This window comes from Nothobranchius furzeri, chromosome 12, assembly GCF_043380555.1.
Source record: "Nothobranchius furzeri strain GRZ-AD chromosome 12, NfurGRZ-RIMD1, whole genome shotgun sequence".
NCBI classification, from domain to species: Eukaryota; Metazoa; Chordata; class Actinopteri; order Cyprinodontiformes; family Nothobranchiidae; genus Nothobranchius; species Nothobranchius furzeri.
Window position 1 is genome coordinate 1,174,479 of NC_091752.1, and position 14,892 is coordinate 1,189,370.

At 42.3% G+C, this 14,892-nt stretch overlaps 1 protein-coding gene across 3 annotated transcripts in view; it reads right to left on the reverse strand.

The window, feature by feature from the left end:
• The window catches only part of sptlc3 (serine palmitoyltransferase, long chain base subunit 3), a 60,054-nt gene that overhangs the window by 32,032 nt on the left and 13,130 nt on the right, over nucleotides 1-14,892 (reverse strand). For 2 of the 3 annotated variants that reach the window (XM_054749797.2, XM_015943999.3), the window contains exons 1-2: nucleotides 5,249-5,922; nucleotides 251-442 (exon numbers count right to left, since the gene is read on the reverse strand). In XM_054749797.2, coding sequence (XP_054605772.1) covers nucleotides 251-442; nucleotides 5,249-5,341 — 285 coding nt within the window. In that variant the 5' untranslated portion in view covers nucleotides 5,342-5,922. Of the gene's footprint in view, nucleotides 1-250; nucleotides 443-5,248; nucleotides 5,923-14,892 lie in introns of those variants that run through there. The other variant, XM_070542128.1, reaches the window with a different exon arrangement.

Genomic DNA, 14,892 nt, shown 5'->3' on the forward strand with positions numbered 1-14,892 from the left:
CACTTGATTTCACAGACAAGACTGTAAAAATGGAAAGAACAGAAGCAAAATAACAAAGAAACAGCTGAGATTTAATTAGATCTTCAGCACAAATTCTCTTTGGTGTCCTGCCTCCCCCATGGCAACGCTATGCAGTAACAAAGAGCTGCACGGAGGAAGCAAGGCGGGGAGGGAGGGGGTTAAAAATATGAAGTATTGATGCCGAGAGTGCTTTTGGGTGCAGACTATGTAAAGCCAGCTCATTACCAACCTTCTGCTCTTCTCTTTCCTGGGCTACGTGGCACTTCTCTAAGCCCACCGCTCTCAGGAAGTCTCTGAAGTATCCAAACAGGGTGACCAGGCCGTAGCCCACGTAGGTCATGACGGCCACGTACATCGGCGGCTGCTCAAAGGACTCCTGCTTGTTCTGCCTGGGGTGGACGCCAGACTGCGGGCTGCTCTTCTGCTCCATGAGAGAGAAAAAAGACACAACTGAATGCAATAACCGTGCAAGAAACACGTCTCAGTTTCACACTAAAGACTTTACAGGATTCACTGTTGGGATGAACAACGGCACAAAAGCTACAAGTGCATTTCATACACAACAACAGCGTATGGGGTAAAGGTAAGCAAGGCGGCGCTCCTTTAACTCACATCGACTGTTCAAAAGGACAAATCTTGTTTAATAATTGACTTAATAGGATACTCTGATTTATTATTGCCTTTTTCTACTTCAGGGATGGTCTTAGTGGCTTATGACTGGGGTCATAAATGTGAGCGGAAGACAGCAGCAGAGGTAACTCAGGTATTTTTACGTTATCTACTCAGAAGTGAATGATCAGATTATTTATGGAAAACAGGTGTGCCACACCCTTTTGGTCATCAGGAGGAATGCTGAAGAACATGTTGGCACACCGACTTCGCTCACACACGCCGCGCGGAGGTGGATCTGTCCTTTGACATGGACTGCTGTCAGCCCCAGTGCGCTGGACCGTTGACCCAGCCAGTTCTTTAACGTTTGACACCTTTGTTGGATTATGTGTTTACTCAGGTGAATCTATTGTTTGCAGTTTGCCACAGTGTACAACAAAGGCAGAGTAAATGAAACCACTGGAGTATTTTCTGAAATGTGCATCAGATCTTTTGACAACCGACTGCATGCTAACACATAAAACGTGTCGGAACATTTGGTTTGATGAGCTACATTTTGGCCTCTGACAGCTAAGATTAAGAGATTTGGACTGAATTTATTCAGGGATTATACTTTGTTGGACATCACGAATAAGCATCGAGTTTTTGGAAATGACTCTCCACTACTTCAATCATCTGTTTTATATTTGTTAATGTTTACTTAATTGTGTCATCTAGAATCAGATTAACTCCTAAAGGTAACCGCCTGTAGATGTACTCAGAATGATTGCATACTGATAGTTTCATTAAAGCATCTCCAGTGCTTCATCAGATGTCTTAGCAACACTAGAAACACACAGATGAAATCATCTCCACCTTTTGCCGTCTAGTGGCGGAAGATAATAAATCATTATCTTGTATAACTTTCTGGTGAGGAGACATGTCTTCAATCCATCTAGTGGCGGAAGAGAACTTGGGCCTTTTCTCTTGTCTTAGTTTAAAGGGACAATGTGTAGTTTTTACCATTAATCTCTGGAAACATCCATTGAAATGTTGTTGTAAATGAATTAAAAGATACCCAGTTGTCAAAAAATACTGGCGGTTTCATAACATATAACCATAAAAATGGGGTCTAAAATACACGGGAGCGGGTCTAAGTCTCTGGGCGACGCCATAGTAGATGCCATGTTTCCTTCTACAGAAGCCTGTGAGGACAGATTGCATTCACTCATTTGTAACAAACGGTTACACAACTTTCAGTATTAATAAACATTGTTCTTTTACACATTTACCTTGTCGCTCATTGCGAGTGATGAAAGGGAATCTGATGCTCTTGTTGTTTTGCTGGAGGCTGCACTCTCAAGGATTTTTTGACACTAATGGCCGTCCGTTGATAAGGTCTTATTTGGACACAAAAGTAATGCTTGCTTGCAATGATTTAGGTATCTACTGCCCCCTATCGCCAGAGAAACTACACACTGTCACTTTAAAGAAAATGACGTTAATTTCGTGGGGCTGTATGGTTGGTAGCGCTGTTGCCTCACAGCGAGTAGGTCTCCGGTTCAGATCCCGACTGCAGATGTGTCTTCTCCCCATGCATGCATGAGTTACTCCGGTTTCTTCCCAAAGAACAAAATCATGCATGTTTATTTAGGGCTGGACGATGTAAAAAAAAAAAAGCTTATCGAAAAATAAAAAATAAATCACATTAACTGATAAAGATAATTATTGAAATCTCTATAAAAATGTAGAAAATATATTTTAAATGCAGCCCTGGCTATTTTACACCATCACTTTATGATAAAACTAGTGTGTGAAGCGACTGGGATGAGGATCAGCACCTCCAAATCTGAGACCATGGTTCTCGACTGGAAAAGGGCGGTTTGCCAACTCCGGCTCGAGAGAGAGGTCCTGCCCCAAGTGGAGGAGTTTAAGTAACTCGGGGTCCTTCTCACGAGTGAGGGAAGGAGGGAGCGGGAGATCGACAGGCAGACTGGTTCAGCGTCTGCAGTGATGCGGACGCTGAACAGATCTGTCGTGCTGAAGAGAGACCTGAGCCAGAAAGCCAGGCTCTCAATTTACCGGTCGATCTACGTCCCAATCCTCACCTATGGTCATGAGCTTTGGGTGATGACTGAAAGAACGAGATCGCAGATTCAAGTGGCCAAAATGAGTTTCCTTCACAGGGTGGCCGGGTTCGGCTTTAGGGATAGGGTAAGGAACTCAGACATCCGGGAGGGACTCGGAGTGGAGCTGCTACTCCTCATCATCGAAAGGAGCCAGTTGGGGTGGTTCGGGCATCTGGTCAGGATGCTTCCTGGACACCTCCCTCGAGAGGTGTTTTGGGCATGTCCTGCCGGCAGGAGGCCTCCTGGTCGACCCAGGACTACCTGGAGGAAATACATCTCTCGGTTGGCCTGGGAACGCCTGGGTGTCCCAGCTGAGGAGCTGGCGGATGTGACCGGGGAGAGGATTGCCTGGGAGGCCCTACTTGGGATGTTGCCCCTGCGACCCGGATGAGCAGGAGGAAGGTGAGGGGAGGTGAGGTGAGGCTGCGTTACCAGACTTGTTTTTTATCGATTCTCTGCAAATGTTGTTTTTTGTCACACTCATAAGAATGAAATAATACCACACTGGTGAGGCACTCCAACATTTTTTGCGGGCAATTTCTTCCATCTCTCCTTGCTGCAACATCTTGTTTAATTCCCATTGCTGTCTAGGTTTGGGGGGGGGGGGGGGGGGGGGGGCTTGGTGACAGAGCGTGCTTGGGTCTGTGTTTTTGATTGGTTGGGTGGAAGTAATGACTCCAGTATGAAGCTACCAGATAGGCTATAATGGAAAATGGAAACTTTTTATCAAAGTTTTTATTGATCCATTTGTTTCCTATTGCACAACATGTCTATTGATTAATATATTGAATTTTTGTCCCGCTTGTTTAGCTTAATTGTTGTTTCTGACATAGGAGTGCCCAGTCCTGGTCCATGAGCACCGTTCCGACCCACCTGATTTTAATAAGTAGGTTCTTAACAGACTTCTGCAGAGCTTGGTGATCCAGCCACTGGAACTGGGCGTGTTGGAGCAGGGAAACAACTAAAACATGATGGATAGCAACATTCGAGGAGCAGGTTTACACATCTTTGGTCTAAACAAGGGGTGCCCAATCCTGGTCCTGGTGGGTTGGTATCCAGCTTGTTTTGGTTCTTTCCCTGCTTCAACACACTTTGTTTCAATAAGCAGGTGATTAACAAGCTTTTGCAGAGCTTGAAGAGCTGCTGAACAGGTGATTCAAACACTGAATCATGGGTGTTGGAGCAGAGCAACAAATAAAGCAAGCTGGATAAAGTTAAAGTCCCATTAGTCATCACACACTGGTGAAATTACATCTCCGTATTCGACCCATCCCCATTTGGAGCGGTGAGCTGCAGCAGTGGCTGCACTCAGGAACTATTTTGTGGTTTAATCCCCAAATACAACCCCTAAAGCTGACTGCCAAGCGGAGAGGCATTGGTTCCCATTTTGTAAGTCGTTGGTATGACCCGACTAGGGGCTCCGGCCAATATGTGTCCTTAGTAAAGCCAATTTAAAGTCAGGCACTTCCTTGGGCAGCCCGGTGCTTTTGCAGAATTTAATTTAAATGTACTTTTACATTCACTAATAACATCTGCATGATAAATACTCTATATTAACTTTATTTAGATGTCTGACTTAAACGCTGACTTTAACAGATAAATTCAGAGTTCAAATACTGATTCAGCTTCAGACATTGTGGTGGACTGGAGACTTGTCCAGGGTGTCCCTGCTCTCGCCCGATGACTGCTGGAGTTAGGCGCCAGCTCCATGTGACTCTACTGGGGGGTAACCAGCTCAGAAAACAAGAGAGTGATTTGTGTGAGCTGCAACAACTGCAGAGCTGCGATAAATTAGCAAATGTTTGACAAAACGTAAGCGACAAGGGCATTACATATATGTATTAATAACGGTAATAAGATAAATAATAACAATAATTTAAACTGTGAATCTCCTGAAATCATTTTCCTACACAGATCATGTTCAACTTATGACTAGAAGAGTGAAGATGGGAGTGAACTATTGAGGATATGTCCCATCAGAGTACACAACAGGCCTATTATTCAGCCCTCTGATGTTGTTGAGATCAGGGTGCAATTGTTTTATACTAATATTATTTATAGGAACATATAATTGCTTTGTAGACTGAGAATAAGTCATCTATTAAGCAGAACAAGAGGGTGGACTGAAGGAAGCAGAAACTAAAGCTCAGCTGCTGCCTGGAGGCAGAGAATTTGTCCTTTGGGAGAGAAGAGGCAGCATTTCAAGGTGGGGTCACAGAATGTGTGTGTGGAGCTTTTCATGAACCCGACATTAAACACTGTTAGTAACCACTGACCGAAACCAGCCACCCTGTTTGGTCTCTGCAGGAGGATATGCTAAGTGTATCCGGGAAAGACAAAGTTTAATATGTTATGTCATCAAGGTCAATTCAGGTGAGAAACCGCAAAGAAAACCCCGCACTCACTTCCCAGGTGAGGAGTAGGCTACCTGCCGCACCTTGATAAAGTATCACATAAGGCAAGAATTAGGGATTAGGAGAGAGACAAATGAGAGAGAGCAACACGCGTACCTCTCTGGGGTTATGAAAGCCATTTCCCACCAACTCCTCGGTTTTCAGTCCGTTCGGTTGCGGTTTTAGGTTCCCCTCGGCGGTTCTGGCCATGCTCACCGTCACAGCTCACAGGTGCGACTGTCTCTTTGCGACTCAAGGAAGCAAACGACACGGTGAGCCTAACCGAACTCCCAAAGTTGACTTCCTCTTTCTGTTGTGTCGGTTCAGCCTCCCCTCACGCGGCTGCAGGCTTCTGTACGAAGGTCTTTCCTCATTCTTAATCGATTTCTGTTTCGATGCAGAGCCAGTTCAACTTCTGCTCGTTCTAGAATGAAACTCAACCCTCTAACTTGACATGTCTCATCCAGTTTAGATGTTTCCCATCTTTCCTGCGTCACGTGAACGCAACAGATCAGCAAAACAAAATCTTCAGTATTTTACTCTGAACAGAGTGTTATAACACTGCACCTATTTATTAATTACTATACAACTATAAATATTTAATATCATTTAGGCTGTATGAAATGTAGTATATTAACAAGTATAATTTAATATTCTCACTATTTCAAATATTTCAAATATGAAATAGGTTCTGCTGGCACATTTCCAGTTATTTCACATTAATTCATGTTTATTAGTTATTTGTAATACTTAAGTTGTTAGATCAACTAAGATGGGTTCCATTTGTGTTGCCCATTCACAACCCACGTACCCTTAAAACATAGCCTATTTGGGCTAAACTTGGTTAACCCAAGTGGGTCCCAAATTAGATGCCCATTTTAAGCCCATGTTCTCTTGGAACAATAGCTCAAGTACCATGTGGGTCCCACATACATGTGTTTGCTAGGTGAGCTAGGGCTTCTGTTTACGTCAAATTTCAGTGTCAACATTAAAATGCTCATCATCTAGAAAAGGCTCTGGAAAAAATCAACTTTTCATCCAGCAAGATTGATAAGCTAATGGGTAGTAATATGACACCATCTGCTCTGACATCAAAGCGTCATGAACGCCTGTGTTGCTTTTATTTAATTCACATTCTCCCCACATTTAATTTTACATTAAACATGTATTTAACCCTCTGATGCAATAATTACGAAATCTTCAACCATGATTTTTTAACAATTATTTTCCTTCATCTTCTGGTGTGAATGAAACAAATTTCAACAAATATTTTCTGTAACATTTGTAATGTTAGATAAATAGTATATTTGGTTAAGTAAATTGCTTTAAGAACTATTTATATTATTAACACTACTTGAGACCAATAAGCTGTAATACTCTGTTTAAATATAGAATATCACCTTTCCTGTTCTTTATCCGTTTAGTCAGAAGATTCTAGGATTATTTTATTCATTAAGGGATCGTACATTCTTCGTTTTGATTCAAGAAGCAGGCAGGTTTATAAAAACTTAAGAATCTATTTTACAAACAATTAAGACTTGACAAAATGTTTGAACTATTATTTACTGTGAGTGGATGCGAACTAAGGATGGTGTCTGGAACTTATGTGTGAATATAATGTAATGGAGTCAGAATCTCCGTTTCTCAGAGAGCTGAGTTCTGGACGTAAAAGAATTTGGTTTGCAAATAAGCTATGAAGTTATTTTCAAAACCACATACAGACGCTATCTCGCTGTGTTCTACCTCACCCGTTCTGGAGACCCCCGTTTGGATCCGAAATGTCAAGGAGCCGACGACCCCACTGCGCTTGGTTCATAGATAAACCTCCATGCGACCAAATCAGTCCTGGGATGTCTCCGGGTCACAACGATAGATGAAACCGAGCGTCTTAAAAATAACTCTGAAGGAGTTTGCGTCAACTTTGTACTGCAGGAAACTATCTTGTCGTTCTCAGCTTCACAGGTGCGAAAAAGGTTTAAGGTTTTGACAACATGTCAAAATCCTTCTGGTTAAAGAGGTGCTAAAGATGGCCGGTCTGAAGCTCGCTCTACAACTGACAAATTACTCCAAGCCATCTTGTTTTAAGGAATCGATATTCTGATCTGGCCAGCCAATCAGGGGCTGACAAGTTTGAGAGATGTTCCCAAGAATCTCAGAACACACCCTCTTTGATATGGAGACTATGAATCTGGGCAAAAGGTTAACTATGTGTTATGCGTTAGCTTAACCTAACTCTGTCTTGTATGAGTGCAAATGGTGATGACCTCATTCAGTAAACATGCTAAGCATATACAGGTGCTGGCCAGTAAATTAGAATATCATCAAAAGGTTGAAAATATTTCAGTAATTCCATTCAAAACGTGAAACTTGTACATTATATTCATGCAATGCACACAGACCAATGTATTTCCAATGTTCATTACATTTAAATTTGATATTCATAAGTGACAACTAATGAAAACTCCAAATCTGGTATCTCAAAAAATTAGAATATTCTGAAAAGGCTGAATATAGAAGACACCTGCTGCCACTCTAATCAGCTGATTTACTCAAAACACCTGCAAAGGCCTTTAAAAGGTCCCTCAGTCTTGTTTTGAAGGCACCACAATCATGGGGAAGACTTCTGACTTAACAGCTGTCCAAAAGACAATCATTGACACCTTGCACAAGGAGGGCAAGACACAAAAGGTGATTGCTAAAGAAGCTGGCTGTTCGCAGAGCTCTGTGTCCAAGCACATTAACAGACAGGCGAAGGGACGGAAAAAATGTGGTAGAAAAAAGTGTACAAGCTCTAGGGATAACCGCACCCTGCAGAGAATTGTGACGACAAACCCATTCAAAAATGTGGGGGAGATCCACAAAGAGTGGACTGCAGCTGGAGTCAGCGCTTCAAGAACCACCACGAGGAGACTCATGAAAGACATGGGATTCAGGTGTGGCATTCCGTGTGTCAAGCCACTCTTGAACATGAAACAGCGCAAGAAGCGTCTCGCCTGGGCCAAGGACAAAAAGGACTGGACTGATGCTGAGTGGTCCAAAGTTATGTTTTCTGATGAAAGCAAGTTCTGCATTTCCTTTGGAAATCAAGGACCCAGAGTCTGGAGGAAGAGCGGAGAAGCACAGAATCCACGTTGCATGAGGTCCAGTGTAAAGTTTCCACCGTCAGTGATGGTGTGGGGTGCCATGTCATCTGCCGGTGTTGGCCCACTCTGTTTCCTGAGGTCCAGGGTCAATGCAGCCGTCTACCAGGAAGTTTTAGAGCACTTCATGCTTCCTGCTGCTGACCAACTTTATGGGGATGCAGACTTCACCTTTCAACAGGACTTGGCACCTGCACACAGTGCCAAAACCACCAGCACCTGGTTCAAGGACCATGGTATCCCTGTCCTTGATTGGCCAGCAAACTCGCCTGACCTTAACCCCATAGAAAATCTATGGGGTATTGTGAAGCGGAGGATGCAATACGCTAGACCCAACAATGCAGAGGAGCTGAAGACGACTATCAGAGCAACCTGGGCTCTCATAACACCTGAGCAGTGCCACAGACTGATCGAGTCCATGCCACGCCGCATTACTGCGGTTATTGAGGCAAAAGGAGCCCCGACTAAGTATTGAGTGCTATACATGCACATTCTTTTCATGTTCATTCTTTTCAGTTGGCCAACATTAGAGAAACAAACATTTTTTCATTGGCCTTTAGAATATTCTAATTTTCTGAGATACCAGATTTGATGTTTTCATTGGTTGTCACCTATAAATATCAAAATTAAACGTAATAAACATCGGAAATACATTGGTCTGTGTGCATTGCATGAATATAATGTACAAGTTTCATGTTTTGAATGGAATTACTGAAATATTTTCAACCTTTTGATGATATTCTAATTTACTGGCCAGCACCTGTATTTTGGCAAGTTAAGAGAGGACGCTTTCAGTATGTCTGGCGCATTAATGGTTTCCTTTTCAGAATCAGAATCAGAATTAATTTTATTGCCAGCGCTCCAGAGCATAGGAACTTGACTCCACAGTACAGCCTGACCAAGATTACACACACACATATATAGACAGGACAGATACAGGCAGACCACGAGAGCAGCCATGACGGCGCTTCTAAATGCGGCTGTGCACCGCCTGGCTACCGTTAAAAAATGCACTTAGGGCATGAGCTGAGCATGCGCTGACGGCCGATCACCGGATACACGGCAGCGTTTGAAGCTGATGGCAGCTCGTTAACAAACATCCACAAACAATTAAGATGCATTTTTGCCTAATTTATCTCCTGACAACGCAAAAAATAATCTGGTAAGTAAAACTCACTCAACCTGAAGGTAAGTGGAGAAAATTTAGAAAGTTTACAAAACTATATTGACAGAGTTTTTGAGTTTTTCGTTATGGGTCCGAAGAAATCAGCAGCTGAGCCTGAAACACCTGGGACCAAGAGGAGCCGTCCTCGGGACTCGCCTGAGGCCTCATCTCCCCGTAAGGACGTATTAGAATTATTAGATTCTATAGATAAATCGCTTCTGGGATTTGAGGGGCAACTACATCTGCTTGAGGTTCTACACCAGGAGTTTCAGAACCTCCGAACATCTTTGGAGTTCAGCCAGGAGCAGGTGGAGCGGCTCGCTTCTGAGAACGTGTCTCTGCGGGAGTCCGTTTCTTCCCTGGAAGAGGGAATGACGCGGATCACCCAGGACAACAAGACTCTGAAGGAGACGATTTTGGACCTTCAGGCCCGCAGCATGAGGGATAATCTGGTGTTCGCAGGCCTCCCGGAGCAGACGGGAGGGGCGGAGAACTGCGAGCATACAATCAAGAACTTTTTCCAGACCCAAATGAAGATACCCGAAGAAACGGTAAAAAACATCACCTTTCACCGGGTACACCACCTTGGAGCTAGACGAGTGCACAGCAGAAGACCTCGTCCCATCGTGGCTACATTTGAACATTTTAAGTAGAAGAATCTTGTTAAAAGTCACGGAAGAGAGCTCAAAGGAAAAGACTTCAGTGTAAATGATCAGTTCCCGAAGGAAATTCTGGATCGGTGCTGAGTCCTCTTTCCGCTGCGCAAAAAGTTTATCCAGGATGGGAAGAGAGCTGTCATCTCGGTGGATAAGCTTTATGTGGACAATAAGCTTTACAAGGAGCGAGGAGTGACTGACTGGCTGTATTAGCCCAACATCAGGTCAGACATGTATTATTCTTATCAGGATTCACTGGGTTTGATCACGTCAGGATTAAACAGCTGCTAAATCCGTTCTCTAGATGATGAGATCACCTGTTCATCACCACTTCACACCCCTATCACCTTTTCCTTTTAGTTCTTTCTTCTTTTTTAACCTGTATCTGTATTTTCCTTTCCTCTTTACCTGCTTCTGTACCTTTACACCTGTATGGCACAACCACACAACTTTCCAACACTGCATCAGACTCGACACACACACACACACACACACACACACACACACACACACACGCGCGCACACACACACACACACACACACACACACACGTGTGCACACACACACACACACACACACACACACACACACACACACACATAGATATTTTAAATTCACAGCACAATATCATAATTTATGCGTCAAATAATACAACCACAAACACAGTTGGATCTTTTTTATTATTATTATTATTTACTTTTCTGTTATTTATTAACATACTATTTATACATTTATATACTTATTCCATCTTATTCACCAAAGGCATCATATTATAGCTACTCACACAAACATCTATGGGTGCACTAAGGTTTGTCTCATGGAACGTGCATGGAGCTGGCTCCAGAGAGAAAAGATTAAAGATTTTTGATCAGTTAAAGAGAGTGCAAGCAGACGTAATATTGTTACAAGAGACTCATAGATCTGCCACATCCGCAGATGAACTTAAAACACCTGAGTTTCCCAGCATGTTCTCTGCATGCTAAAACTCTAGGCAAAGAGGTGTGGCTATTTTAATACACAAAAACATCAATTTCACAGTACTGGACACAGTCTCTGATCCAGAGGGTAGATTTATAATGTTAAAAATATCTGTGCAGAACCAAAGCTTATGTATTGTCAGCATATACTGTCCAAATATTGATGACCCTTCATTCTTTCATAATTTTTTCTCTGTACTCTCTGAACACTTGGACTGTCCACTTATACTTGGAGGTGATTTTAATTTTTGGATGAATTCCTTAACAGACAGGCTCAGTACAGCTGGGACTCAGTGCAATTGGCAATCCACTAATATAGTTAAACAGTACATGAGTGATTATGGGCTTTGTGATGCATGGCGATCTCTTCATCCTAACCGTAGAGAGTATACTTTTTTCTCACACTTCCATCACTCTCATTCATGTTTGGATTATTTTCTAGTCAGCAGCTCATTGTTGGCTGACATTTCAGACACTGACCCCGGCTTTCCACAGGAGCCGTCAGCAGCACGTTACTGCAGCAGCACGTCATAGCTGCTGATAGGAACCGCTGTGGTCAACAGAACCTTTTCCACCAGAGCCGTCAGCAGCGCGGGTCGGCCGCGTCTCAGGAGCAGCATGTCGCGGCCCTTACGCGCCGGTTCTGTTTTCTACGCGCTACGCCTCTGAAACGGGTCAAGTTCGACATATTTGGGGAAGGAAAGACTGGAAATCGGATGTGAAAATGGAGAGAAGCTACCGGGATTTTCAGAATAAAGAACGTACTGCCTTCCGGTTGCTTTACTTTTAAAAAAGGTTACTAACTGTGCGTCCCCGTGAGAAGTTATCACCTAGCTAGCTGTCTCCTTTGTTTTTCAGGTCCGTATTGGCGATTATAAAACGGACAGAACATAAAACACAAACCATGTTGTAATTTTCTCCTGCTTGTTGTTGTGTTTACTGACCAAGTCACTCGTGTGACTTCGTGCTCGGTCGGTGACAGCTGCTCCCCTGCTGTTTCGCGTCTCGTGGGAAGGGCCAAGCAGCAGCTTACGCGAGCAAGACGTGCTGCTGCAGTAACGTGCTGCTGACGGCTCCCGTGGAAACCCGGGGTTAGATACATCCCATAGCTGTCAGCGACCATGCTCCGGTTTCTTTAACTCTGGTAAACAAGAAGACAATCCCACCAAACAAAAACTGGAGGTTTAATACATCACTGCTTAAAGATGAAGGTTTTATAGAATTTTTTAAAAGGATTGGGCTTTATATTTAGAAGATAATGACCTGCCTGGAACATCAGCATCTATTCTCTGGGAGGCAGGAAAGGCAGTGATGAGAGGTAAAATAATCTCTTTCTCATCACATAAGAAAAAAACAGAAAACAAACGTATTCAGGAGTTAGAAGAAATCATCAAGTCTTTAGAGGCATCCACAGAAGAAGAGTTAATGAGCAGATTACGTAAAGCTAAATTAGAACTTCATGGAATTATTGACAAAAAGACACAATTTTTAGCACAAAGACTACGAATAGAAAACTTTGAACATAGTAATAAATCAGGAAAATTTTTAGCTAACCAGTTAAAATTAATAAAGAGAAACTACCATATCTGCTGTTAAAGACTCAACCGGCAATATAGTTTATGACCCTGAAAGCATAAACAACACCTTCAGAGACTTTTACCAAACTTTGTACTCACCACAGATAAACCCATCAGATAACGAGATCAATGAGTTCCTTGACAGGATAACACTTCCTAAATTACACTAACATCAGCGGAGCTCCAGGAAGCCCTTAAATCCATGATGAATAGGAAAGCTCCAGGTCCAGACGGGTTCCCAGCAGAGTTCTACAAAGAATTCTGGATCATTTTGGCTCCAACATTTTTCAGAATGGTGAGGGAAATCGAAGAGAGCTGCAGATTACAGCCGAACATGAATTCAGCCAGTATTAGTCTCTTGTTAAAACCAGGCAAAGACCCTGCATTTCCTACCAGCTATCGCCCAATTTTTCTTATTAATGTTGATCTCAAAATAATTTGTAAAGCCCTGGCCAAAAGATTAGAGAAGGTAACCCCCTTCATAATACATCCTGACCAAACTGGTTTAATCAAGGGTAGACAGTCATCCACAAACTCACGTAGATTACTTAATTTGATAGATTTCTCTTACAGTAGAAACATAGAAACTAGTATATTATCTCTAGATGCAGAAAAAGCTTTTGATAGAGTTAACTGGAAGTTCTTATTTGCAACTTTACATAAATTTGGTTTTGGGAACTTCTTCATAAACTGGCTACAAACATTATACAGTTCACCAACAGCACGTGTCAGGACGAACGACCAAATATCAGCTAGCTTCTGTCTTCAGAGGGGGACCAGGCAGGGATGCCCACTCTCCCCCTCACTATTTGCTATCTTTATCGAACCACTAGTGGCAGCAATTAGGCAAGCAACAAATATTAAAGGGATAGAGTGTAAGAAAATAGAACATAAGATCAGTCTTTATGCAGATGATGTTTTACTCTTTCTCCAGAATTCTCAATCCTCTCTCTCCCAAGCAATAGAACTGATAAACACTTTTTCAAGAGTTTCAGATTACTCTATGAACTGGTTAAAATCCACAGTTCTACCAATTAATTTCTCTTTTGTCAATTTGCTTAATACACAATTGGAGTCAGTGAATATCACATACCTGGGAATTAATGTCTCTCCTAAGCTGGCAGATCAAACCAAACTAAACTACATCCCACTTTTAAAGAAAGTGGAAGATGATCTTGCAAGATGGAAATCCTTACCGATATCACTCATGGGGAGGGTTGCTACAATTAAAATGATGGTCTTACCCAGAATAAATTACTTATTCTCGGTGATCCCAAACAAACCACCAGCTGACTGGTTTAAATCTCTGGACTCCTCAATTACTAAATTCCTTTGGCAGGATAAACCTCCACGAATTAGCTTAAAAACGCTTCAGAAGACCAAAGACAGAGGAGGACTGGATCTACCCAACTTTTATTATTATTTCTTAGCCAACAGGCTGCAATATATACCAAGATGGTTGCAAGATAACCCACTAGATGAGTCCTGGTTAGATGTAGAACAGACACTTTGCAATACAATAGAGCTTTCAGACTTACCATTTATTAGCCCAAGCATAAGAAAACATGAAAGCTTCAAAAGTTTTAGTATCAGCACCTCTCTGACAGCATGGTGGGAGTATCTTAAAATGACCGAGTCTTCACTAGTACCATGCAGACGCACACCTATCTGGAATAATCCTGATATTTTTCAAAATAACCAAATGATGAACCTTCCGGACTGGAAAAATAAAGGAATCCTATACCTGGAACACATATATGAAGGATTGGACTTCATCCCATTTAATAGAATAGTCTCCCAATTTGGAATGGATAAGAATAGCTTTTTAGAATATCACCAAATTAAATCTGTAGTCAAACGAAAATTTAAGCTCAATAAAATAGAATTACAAACACCACCAAGGGTATTAGACTTCTATAATTTCAAGCCCCCGAAACTACTGTCTAAAGTATATAAGACACTGTCCAAAATAGATGATAGAATTGCAATCCCTATTGAAAAATGGGAGGTGGATCTATCAGTTAGCTTTGACCAGAACTTCTGGTCCCAAACTTGTTTAAAAACTTTTAAAATGATCAGACACCCCAATTTACAATTAATTCAGTACAAAATTCTACACAGAGTACACTATACAGGTCATCGGATGTTCAAGATGGGGTTTGTGTTGTCCGCCACCTGTACACACTGCACAAACAACATTTCTGACAATTACATTCATGCACTGTGGTCCTGCCCACCTGTCCAGG